We start from the raw sequence: 12171 nt of genomic DNA on the forward strand, positions 1-12171 counted from the left end.
TGCTGAACACGACATGTGAATTCTTGAGTCCAACGCGATACTCTGACTGACAAGCTTAGCTTAAAGCCAGCGCAAGCATAATCATGATCATGATCTGGCTGTGAACAGTGCTGCAAAACACCCATGTTTCAATCATCAACACTCATGACTGAAACGAAGCTCAAATCAGATCACGTACGCAACTGAGTTGATCAGTGACGATACTCAAAAAGTTGGAGAATCAATCACATGCTTGGTGACATTTTGAATAGCGCCCAACTCTTGATCACACACTTGGTCACGACATTTTGTGTCGGTGATAATCACGACATTTTTGGAATATACCTGACGTGTGGTTCCAAACAGCAAAATGAGCATGCTTTCTCGCTCTATCTAGTTTGGTGGTCTGTCGGGTCAAACAGAGCGAGAAACAATGCTCATTTTGTTTTCTTGGAACCACTCGCAAGCACCGTATATCTCCCATGACCATCGCGATGATCACCGACTGAAAAGGTCGCGTCCAAGTGACTGACCAAGAGTTGGTTGCACACAATGTCACCACCACATGTTGCGACCAGCACTGTTTGAGTCTCACCTCTGATCATCACAGTAGAGCTCGTGACGCTGACATTAATTTATTTCAGCCGGAATTTATCATGACTATGTCAGTGACATTTTGCGGAACTGATCACAGTAAAAAAAAAGTCATGACATAATGACTGACCAAGCGTTGGTTGCAAACATATCACGAAGCATGCATTGATCACACCAATCGTTTTAACTATCACCTCTGATTATCACAATTGAGTGCGCGACGCTGACATGGATTTTGTTTCAGTCAGATTGTTTATGACATTGACAGTGATATTTTGCAGCACTGGCGTTGTTGCTACGGATGTAGCTATCTATTTATTTTGAGTAAATGGAGTAAATTTTGAGTAAGCCTAAATCGGGACTTTTGTTACACATACAAACACAAAAAGGTGTTCTCGGAAGCTTAAAAATTAAAGTATATTATACTTCTTCTTTTCAGAGAGTACAAGCCGAAAATTTTAAACAACAACATTTTAGAAGCATCTAAAAATCCATTGGGATCAAAAACAAAATCCTGTAACAATCTTGTTATCGCTCCGTTTTGTTATTCAGCTCACTTACTCTTTGCAGCGACTAGTACTTTGGCCCTTTTGGGTTAATATCACTCACTTACCGTGTCGTATAGAAATAGACATTCTTCTAGGAATAAGAATCGTGAAAGAGTGAGTCGCAAAAACAATACCCTCAATAACACTTACTCACTTATACTTGGATGTTCGTTTGTAATGTATCTCGTTACCTTCAAAAAATGCCAGTATTTCTTCGTAGAACATAAAGACTGCATAACAGGCATAGGGGGTTTGCGGATATAGTTTTAAATTTCTTAAGCAAGATATTTTGCCATGGTTTTTGACATAGTTTGTGGAACGCTTATAACAAACTACAAACACAAATCCAGTCTTCCCATCTTCAAATGCTTTTTAAATAGCACCAGCAACACCAATACGCTGGTAAACCTTCCAAAGGTACATTTGTTAGCCACTGTTTTGCACCATGTTCGTGTCCATTCTCGGTGCATCATATGGTGCTCTATTAGAATGTCGCTGTTCCAACTGCCTGCACTTTCGGTCTGGTTTATGTCGAAAGTTATCCCCAAAACCCCGGCCTGCCCCTTTCATAGCGGCCCAAATGTGCAAGTTTAATAGCATTTAAACTTTTAACATGCTGTTTCACATAAGCAGCAGCACAAATGGAATGAGATAAATCTTTATTAAAATTACAACAGCCAAAAAAAAAAACCTACCGCTGCTGCATGCACCACTCCATTCCATTTCACAAAATGAACTTCTATCACCCGACCGAATGGCCCCCTCTGTCTGCTCGGGAAGTAGTTGGAAAATGGATTAGCCAAACTAAAAACATTAACTTTTTTCATTCCGTCGAAAGTCGCCCGGTATGTAAAAAAAAAACGGACGACACTATTTCTTATGCTGATGGTAAGGGTTTTCCGGGCAGCAGGGGCTGTCCTGCAAGGGGTGATAATTTCTATTAGAAATTAACTTTTTTTTTTTGTTCTCTCATGCTTCATACACATCGGTAAAACTTTTATTTTTTGGGGAAGGCTCGCTCGTACAGTACAGTGCACACACACACACACACACAGTGGAAAGGGGTTTGTAAATTGGATAATTTACTGAACTCTGTGCCTGAGCGTATGAGCGTTTGCATGTGACTGTGTGTGTGTGTGCGTATGAGAGGGAAGGAGGACATGTTGCAATGCGAAAGTGCAAGGCCATCAGTGCTTTTGGTACGTTTAGTCCACCAACCAACCAACCCCACCTGCTGCAACTGGCCATCGTCCCAGCTGCACTTCATGGTCGCGTGTGTAACGATGGGTCTGTAGCGCAAAAAAAAAAAACTGTTCACTTTCTCCACTCCAAACCCCACACCGAACTTACACGGTAGCTGGCAGTGCCAGCTGCACCACTCAACGTTTCACACCCCTTTCGGCCCTTTCCCATGTCCACCCGCTACGATCATGTCGTACGGACTGGACGGACGCCCGGCTGGCGCCAGCCCAACAGCAACGCGGGGCAAATCGAATTTCGTCGTGCCCGAAAACCTCACCTCGACGGTACTATCGCGGATGTAGATCTCCTTGACGTCGTCCGTGTGGTAGTCCCGGGGCCGGTACGTTATCCGATAGCCGAGAAACTCGCCGAGAATCGATTCCGGCGGCGGTGCCTTCCAGGAGATATATACAGAGGTGGCGGACGTGTTGTGTGCGATTGTTGTTACCGGTTTTCCCGTCGGTGCTGGAACGGGTAAATTGAAAAGAGAGCAGACAAGAACAAGAAGCAGCGAGCAGCATAGAAAGAAGGGAGAGAGAGAAAGAAGAAAATCAATATCAAGCGAGTGGAAACACGTACACGTAGATGAAAAATGGCCCCGCCAGGGCCAGGGCAGCAAGTGCCCGCGACGCTTCTCCATTCTTCGCCCATCGTTCGCGTTCGGGCGCGGTGTCGGTTAGGATGGTCGGTAATGGTATTAGGTAAGTTTGATCATTAGGACAGGTCCCGGCAGACTATCTATTTTAGCGTGCTTCCGCACTTTCACCAAAGCAGCCGTGCTGGGCTGCGTCGCGCGGTTTGGCATACAACCGCAAAACGCGGCGGTGCAAGTCCGGAAGAGAAAAATTATCCCAAAATACTACAGCCCATTTGTGTTTTTGTTTTGGGTTTCGTTTTTGCTGTTGTTGTTGTTGTTGCTACAGACTTGTTCCGCCATCGGAGCGAAGCGGACTTAACGGTAATTAAATTTAATTAAAAGCACTAGGGCGAACGTAGCCAGTATTTCATCGTCGTCCGCCGCTGATGGGTTTGTAATATTTTATAGTGCACTTTTGTATGATTTATCAGTTGAGAAAAAAGAAAAGAAAGGTACAAGAGCTACAACAAAAATACAGTGATACCAACACAAAACAAAAGCTTACATTAACGCATTGACATTAAAGAGCATAGGCTATCGTATCCCTTTATCGATAGATACTAGTCCAAACAACTGTCCAATCGTGTCTCTATCTCATCCCGTAAACGCCACAAAAGGTTCGTTATGTCCAGCGTCCAGAGTAGTAGTGCTGAATCATCGCTAAATTGAGTTCAAATGTGTATTCTCACGTCGTCAGGATTGGGAAAAAGCTGGTAAAAAATAGCAAAAAAATATGCTCAACTCATTTTAGATTGTTTTTCAAAACATTGGTATATTTTTCTCCCACTGCAATGATTGTTCATTGGAATGAAAATGTCTTCCTAAAAAAACGCAATCCGACGCCTTCGGAGCTGTTGGTTGGACATTTTCTCGCACCAAGAATCCAACAAATGACCCATTTTCTAATTCCAATGAAATGAGCTTTTATCGTTCATTGTCGCCGGCGATACCTTTCCTTCGGCAAAGGCTATTGTGTAGCCGGTAGGAAATTAAGCCGCTTCGCCCAACACTTACGGGCACGTTAATTGATTTTCACGCTACGTCGATTTGGTAGCCCCTCCACGGCCCCGTCCCGGATGGTCATCCGAGACGTGCTAACAATCGGCCAACCCTCCTTCCCGGGTGGTACGGATGCCTTCGCTCTTCATCAGCACAGTTCGAGTTCTTTGCAGAACGGTGCGCACATCACAGTGATGCCGCGTTTGCTTCTGTGTTTGCTTCCGGAGCCTTACAATTTGAAAACGAGAAGCAATCCGACCGAGCAACAACAACAGCAAAAAAACTGGAGCAGTGAACCCCAAAACGATACGCAGGTATTCAATGTATTTAAATTTATTCAACAATTACGATCCGTGGGTGGCCTTTTAAGAGCGGACATTTCACGCTCGCACCAACGTTTGCGCGGGCAGCCCGTTTTACCGTGCTGATGCCCGGTGCGGTGACAAACGTACCAGTGCAACCGAAACGAGGACTGGTCGTACCGAACCGGTAGCCTACGACCAGGCCTGCCCAGGCAGGGGCCCGGTACGCATACCTTCGTTTGGGTCCATTTTAATTGTGCACCGCGGGAGATGGCATTGCTGAAGCGCGAGAGCGAGCGCACGCCGCGTAAGGTTGCAAATTGGAACAGCTTAATTGGATGCCACACGCACAAAACCAACACCACCACCAACCACGGACGGAGGTCGCGCAGGGGCACGCTGAATTATGGCGCTGAGAGGCGGGCGAAGAAATGTTTTGTGTGAAGAGGCGTTACGGTTGTAACGTGTTTCGTAACGTACCTTCGCGCAGCGTTACAAAGTAGTACGACTCCTTGGACGGTGGGCTGTGGCCGAGCTTGTTGACGGCGATCACCCGGAAGCTGTAGACGGTGAACGGTTGCAGCCCTGTCACCTGGTGGGCCGCCTGGCTGCTTTTCGTGTGTATCGGTGGTTCCTGCTCCCAGTCACCATTTTCACCGATGCTGGAAAGAAACAAAGCGGTGGAATTTGATGGAAAAGAGAATCACGTGGATTTGTTATAAGAATATGAGTGAAAAAAGAGCATGACGAGTGGTATGGAAGTCGAACAAAATAAAACCTTATTAATCCGATTAAATCATTCAATAGAACTGGAGCTTTGGGACGGTCCCGTGGTACAGTCGTCAACTCGAACTACTCAATACATTCCCGTCATATGGGTTCAAGCCCATAATGGACCGTTCCTCCGTAGCAAAGACTGAATTTTCGTGCTGCTTGATACTGAATAAAGTCTTGCAAACCTTTCTGTCCAGGCCGGCACTTCCGCGTAGGACGTTTACACCCAATAGCAGAAGAACTGGAGCCAGCAAGATCGAAAGTTAATAAATATGTAAAAAGTTTTTTGTAGCGAATAAAACAATTTAACTAAAAAAATAACATAAAATCCTTTTTGTGTGTAGTGAGTAGATTGAGTGTAATACAATCGGTCTTGCATAGATCTGTCTACATTACATTCGCGGTAGGGAAAAGGTTAGTTAGGATTGTCTTGCTCCGTTGTTCTTTTCTTATCAATATTATTTCCTCCTTAGATAGCACTTCCACGGGGTTTTGCGCCTAATGTAATAGCTTTTCCCAGCTCTTCCCACACAGCGTTCAAAAAAGCATTAACAAAATTCGTTTTGTTTTCCCTAACGAAAGTCCCTGCCATCATCTTTTTTTTTTTGACATGAACAACACCCTTGCTCGCACAAAACAAACCCAACCGTCTGCGGTGCGTGCTCGAGAGCAATCGTTTGCGGTTCAGCGACGCGGGAGGTGTGGCAAAAGTCATAAATTTCCACTCATCGGAGGAGTTTTAGCAGAAACAAAAATAGCTACCCTAACCTAAGCCCTCGCCACGTGCCCTCCCGGTGGGTTTAATTTGCTGCTGCAAGTTCTTTTCCAAGTTCCGGCCATTTTTTTTTGTTGATCTCCGGTCGCTTTGATCTGTTTTCACTATCTTTGCAGATGTATCTTCGGTGCGTTTACAACCGTACTAGACCACAAAGCCGCGCCGTTCTGCTTAAAAGTTCTGCTCTGAATCGAGAGGGGAAATGAAGGGTGAACAAAGAAACAAAAAAAAGGACAGCTTCTGCTTCTCGTTTAACCATGGACGTAAGCAAACATACGTCAAACAAACACGGTGGAGCATCGTAACAGCAACAAAAAAATGCTTGCGCCCCTCAAACACAATCACGCACGCAAAAAGAAAGGCCAAAGCATATTTCGTTGCCGCACCGGGGTAGCTGAGGTATTATGCGAAGATTAAAAATTTCACCTACCACCCGCAAACACACACACACGCGCTCACCAACCACCGCAGCCTGGCGCAACCGCTGTATGTTTGCTGCGGTTTGCACGAGGGCCGCCTCAATTTTCCACTTTCTCCAGTGCGATAGAGATAACTTTTGTTACGACACCGGTTCTAACCGGTAGGGAAAGAAAGTGTACTTTGAGGTTTTCCGCCTCCCCCGCACGGAAAAGCGTGCTGGAGAGAAAAATGTTTGCTAATCCTCCCGGTTTTAAGACGACCGGGGAACATGTGTTCTCTGTCCCTGCGCGGAAAAACGACAGTGTATGGGTGCGTATTGTGCGTGTGTTCTAGGAGGATCACATTTCGCAAAATTTGTGTTTGTCTTTTCCTTCCCTCGTTGAGCCAGGTGGAAAATAATAACAAAAGCTTCGGACGAAGTTTCCCTTCCAGCGCACCGACCGGGTGGGATGGTGCAAAACTTTCGCCCACCGCTCATATTCGCACGGCATGCAGATTTGTAGGAGCTTAGGAACAATCGGGTTTTGCTATATTTATGTCTTGAGCCGGCGGGCATATTGTTTTCTTTTTACAGTTTATCCGTCCGTTCACCGAATGCAAGCGAGACAAAGGAAGCTTGCCAGGAGATTTGCGAAGAAATTTGTCTCGAAATTCACAACCAAAGTGCCATGATTTAAGCGGGAGTGCTTTGTAATACGCCTTTAACACTGCACAAATGGTAACGAGAATACATTAATTGTTCACTTTTGTGTAATTTGTGCACGTTAAGCTTCATCGTGCGTACATGCCAAAAGAGAGTTTGTTTGAACAATTTAACAGAGCATTTTCAGTGGGATTTATCATTCGGTTTCATGGCAGTAATCATGAGATTCGGCGAATGTAACGCATACAATGTTTGCCCTGTTTTTCGATGAACCATATTTTGTTTCGCAAAGTTCGTGTGAAATATACACTCATCAATAGCGCTATACACTGTTAATTTTGCCCAACAGCAGATACCGAATTCGATTGTACTTCAATAATGATATTGCAGTGAAATCAATAAGCATTGAAAGGTGAATCCTCACAACATGTGTTTCCGTCAACTTGGTTTGTTTGATTTCCAGCAAAATATGGTTCGTTCGTTTAGTGCAGAAATAATGAATTATGCTTTTTTACTATTATTACTGTAATTGATGAAATATTATTTCAATTGAACGATGTGCTTATACGCATTATAATCATAACCATTCTCATTCATATTTTTGATGAATACTAGTAAAAATATAATATGTTGATTAATATGTTTAACCATGCGTGACGTTTATTTATTTACGTAGCCAGACAAGATTGTTTAATTTCTTTGAAAAAGTCTGATTGACCGTATCATTTAACTAGAAAAATGAAAATAGTTTCATTTCAGAATATTTTTCACTCAGTTCAGTTTTAACAGCCTGGTTACTATTAACAACCATTGCTATTCTAGATAAAGTCTGTTCCAGATCTCTTTAATATCAATATCAGTTCTGGGGTTGATCACAAACCCATACCGGTCTTGGGACTAATTCAGAACCCTTACCAGACCTGAAACAGATCCTGTTCCCATACCGGTCCTAGAGCTGATCGTATAACGATTTCTGTCTTGGTACTTATATAGAGCCCCAGAACTAACACTGAACTCATCCCGATCTTGGAACTCGTCTCTACATTTTTAATTCAAGAATTGTAACTGGACCGGTCTAAGTCAAGGAATCAATCGCAAACTTGTCCGGGTGCATTGGTCCGTACTTTTCATACTTCGATCCAGTAAATGACTCCGCTATTGTTCACCTTTACGTAGTAAACTTAAATATGCTGCCTATGAAATGCATTTAAGGTAATATACGACAATATTGACGTATTTAGAGCTATCTTTACTCTATACTACAACCTACTCTTGTACTACAACTGGTCTCGAAAACATTTAGGAATGCCAACAAGTACATGGTTCGTATTAGACGCGGAAAGCAATCACCCAGAATCTCGAGCACGCCAGATTATCGACAATCTACAGTAATAATTGCTCTCTGTTCCCCGTAATTCACACACACACACACGCCTGTACACATAAACTCACGCAAACAAAATAAAATCTTCATTTATTGCAAAATGACTTGTCACACGATCGCAGTCATCGTGCACAACATTGCTACTGCCAGCGATAGCTATCCATTTCAGTCCCATTTTCCCGTCAAGTGTTTACCTTTGGTTATTGATCTGGGCTCCCCCAGAAACCCCAAACCCATCCTTCTAACCGCAACGCCAAAGACAACTCTTTCTTCCGGCACCAGTGGGACACTGTTGGGTACTTCAAATCTGCCGTACCCTTTTCCAACCCCTCGCGCCGCCCCGCGCTCCTCCGATCCAAAGCCCGCCTAAATCAATACCGAAAAGAAATTTATAGCCTTACCGGGGGCATCCTGGCGCCGGGAAAAAATACCACAGACCGGCGCACCGAAGTTGCAACAGCGGAATCAATTTATCTTACACTTAACTCGTTGTTTGCGAAGGTATGTGCGGCAGCCGGTGGTTTTAGTGCCGGTGTTTTAAGAGGAAAAGGTTGTAAAATAAATATTCTAGCAGCTACCCCCTCCCCGGAAGCGCTGCGGCACTCGTACCACGGGGTTTCCCAAGGATGGTTTTGGTCTTGGCGGACGGATGGAACCAGGGGACCGGGGGTGAAAGTCGGTGTAAATCTAAACATAATGTCGGTGAAATCGAGGAAGGGCTTTCCTTTGCCCCGCTGTCCTTACCGTGTTTCGATGATGAAATTTGTAACCGGTGCATTTCGGGGGTCCTGCGAGTGGGCCCAGGATAAATCGACCGAACGTGACGTGAAGCTTACGACCAGCGGACGTCCGGGCGGGTCAGGCACATCTAGGGGAGAGAGGGAGAGAGAAGCGTGACAGAAGGAAGGAAACATGTAGCAACCGAAGAACAAGAAACAGATCTTATGGACGTTGAGAAAACAGAGCTGCCCAGGTAGCTGCCGTTTGCTGCTGCTGCTGCTGCTGGATGTTGCTGCCACACGATACAACGACAGATCCGCTTAGCTTTTGCAAGACCAGCTTGCAGGAAAATGATACATTCTCTTGTCAACCAGTGTGGCCAGAAGAATGCCAACAATCTCGTATCGCCCACCTTCCCTCCCGTGCGAGTGGGTCGCGTGCCTGGGAGGAATGTTGAAGGGAATTTACTGCAGCAGCTTCCTTACAGCCGTACGTACCAGCCCATTAGTGCTGGGTGGGAGGTGATTCGGTGGTGCACAACCACAACTCATGCACGGTACCCCCAAACCTCGCGTAAGGTGTACATCCCATATTGTAACTCCACTAACCCTGCCCCCCCCCCCCCCTCCCCCGCCCTCTATCAATGTGCTTACCTTGTACCAGCAAATCAACGATGGCTTCCGGGCTGTGCCGGTCGTTCAGCAGGCAGCTGTACTCGGCCGTATCGGACGCGATGGCAGGGCTAAGAATCAGGCTAAAATTATCACCCAGCAGTGTGAGCTGAAACGAGCGAAAGGGTAATAACAGAGAAGTCGTTGTAGTAATTAGTGCGCTGCGCAATGGGACTGCGACCGCTTTGCGATGGGAACGCCTGTAACGCAGGTGACAAAAAAGGAACTCGTCAAAAACGGAACACCTTCTCGATGAGGGCGTGCAAGTGTGAGCTGAAATGTGTCGATAAAGCTGACGATAATTACACTCGCAACAGCATCATTACACACTCGGCACAGCATACACACAAACGAGCTAAGAGAGCAGCAGCTTTTGTTTCTCGAAGAAAGTGCAGGATTGGAAGGGGAATTGAAGGGAGCTGGGGGGTTAATGTGAAGCAAAATGATGAGTTACATCATTATTTCACCCGAAAGCGGATGTGTCGGCGGAGACTGTACGATCCCTCTTTTTCTATGTTGTTGCTTTCTTGTCGTAGCTCTTGCCGGGTTTTTGCTGGGCGTAAATTGGGACAGAGGTCAGCAAACATGTCTGCCCATCGGGTCAGGATAGATGAGGATAGAAAGTTCGCACCAGCACATCCGCCGCTGCACAGCTTAGACCTGTGCACGATGAATGAGGATGGTTGGTGACCTAAACGGACAGCTTATGGTTTCGAGCGTTCGTAGCTATTAAAGCAGCGCTAAGCTGTGGCGAATGAAGTGTATACTGAAGGTGCCAGACCTGCGAGCCTTGGACGCGGTTTGACCGTGTGTGCACTGGTTTGGAGTGTAGACGATTGGACTAATTCTATTCATTAGGAAATTTGCACGGCCAGTGACGCTGACGCACTAATTAATCTAATACGCACCACGCTGTACATGGGAAAGTGTGATAGTAGTGGTATGAATGAGCACCACTGCTTCATCGCATTATAAGCTGTGGTAAACAAAAGGTGGTAAAAGAAGATTACCGTTGGTATAGAAACACAGTGGATGAATATTGAGTGATCCGTTGCTATGAAATGTTTGAATATTATTATAAGGCTGCGTTATGAAATGAAGTAGATGTCCTGCCGTCCTGCTTCATTCTTGTTCTCTGTATTGCATTCTCTATTCAAGTTGTGTTGTGCAGGTTGAGGAAAATCCATGGAGCCGCCTAGTGCCTTTAAAAAAATGGAGACGCCTGGTACTGTTGGTGTTGAGGTGTGCGCTTTTATGTTGCTTTTAGTTCAATTATTGTTTTATATTGCTTTGGTTCATTTATCGTTTTATATTGTTTTATATTAGCTATTTATTGGTTGCTATTAATTATTGTATTGTTTCAAACGAAACTGAATATTTGAATCATAAAGAGACGTTTAAAAAGACTTAAAAATGTTGGAGGTAAAGGAATAATTAACAAATGGATAAATGTTATTAGGTAAAATGCAGAATAAATATTTTTCCAACAATCATATTTGTTGAAAATACGACCGAAGCCGTAATAATGTGAATCTAAAATCATATTTGTCCTTAACTCGTATCTGTAACTTGAATCGGTGTATATGTAATTCTTCATGTAATAAAAATACTTGATACAGAAACAACATAGATAATATCACACACATTTAAAAGAATCTCGATTTCAATTCGCCTTCAGCGTATCTCCATAATCAGCTTAAGGTGAGATGATCCATTTGATTTCGTTCCAATTCCTGCTGCATCGTTACACTTTAATCTACAGCTCATGCGATCCGGCCACCGGCCGTAGCCGAGTACTACCGACATAACAAGCACGATAAGCAGCTCCCGCACACTTACCCGCTGATTGCTGACCAACGGCAAACCGTTGACGTACTCGGCGATGGTATGGGACGTGCGCCAAACTAGCGTCTCCACCAGCGAACGCTCGTTAACGCCCGGACAGTCAAGGGTAATGTTTTTGCCAGCGACCGCTACGTACTTGACCACGGGAATGTTTTCAATATCTGGAACGATAAGGGACAGAAATATGGGCACGAAGAGTTATCCACTGTTTGCTTGCGCGTGTTTTACCGCGCCACACAATAACGGTACATGTGAGCGGGGCGAAGGATCGGCACGACACAAAGCACGGAGATGAAAATGATGAAAAATGATGATGTCCATTACAGAAGCGTGGCACAGCGTTTGGCGAATCGTTTCTTTTTTTTTGTTGTTGTTGTTTCGTTTGCTGCTTCCCTGTATTTGCGCTTTGGCTGGTTTGCCTCTTACCCCGGCGTATGATTAATGGCCGTCCGGGTAAATGCGTGTTGCACTTGACCTGTGGGATTTCTCTTTTTCATGTTTTCGTGACATCAAACATGCGTAAATTTAAAGCCGTGGCTTTCCACCGAACATCGTTTAACGGTTCGAACCGGACAGGGGAGAGCGGCAGAATGAAACGGCCCAGCGCACAGCAAGCGATGGTTCATCGCGGTACACGG

The 12171-nt window shown here is 44.9% G+C and overlaps 1 protein-coding gene across 2 annotated transcripts in view; it reads right to left on the minus strand.

Annotated features, from left to right (window-relative positions):
• Positions 1–12171, minus strand: part of LOC1273129 (tyrosine-protein phosphatase 99A) — a 57672-nt gene that overhangs the window by 20880 nt on the left and 24621 nt on the right. For both annotated transcript variants that reach the window (XM_061645571.1, XM_061645570.1), the window contains exons 2-6: positions 11528–11694; positions 9671–9797; positions 9042–9165; positions 4782–4963; positions 2641–2828 (exon numbers count right to left, since the gene is read on the minus strand). In XM_061645571.1, the coding sequence (XP_061501555.1) occupies positions 2641–2828; positions 4782–4963; positions 9042–9165; positions 9671–9797; positions 11528–11694 (788 nt within the window). The remainder of the gene's footprint in view (positions 1–2640; positions 2829–4781; positions 4964–9041; positions 9166–9670; positions 9798–11527; positions 11695–12171) is intronic.

This window comes from Anopheles gambiae, chromosome 2, assembly GCF_943734735.2.
Source record: "Anopheles gambiae chromosome 2, idAnoGambNW_F1_1, whole genome shotgun sequence".
Lineage (NCBI taxonomy): Eukaryota > Metazoa > Arthropoda > Insecta > Diptera > Culicidae > Anopheles > Anopheles gambiae.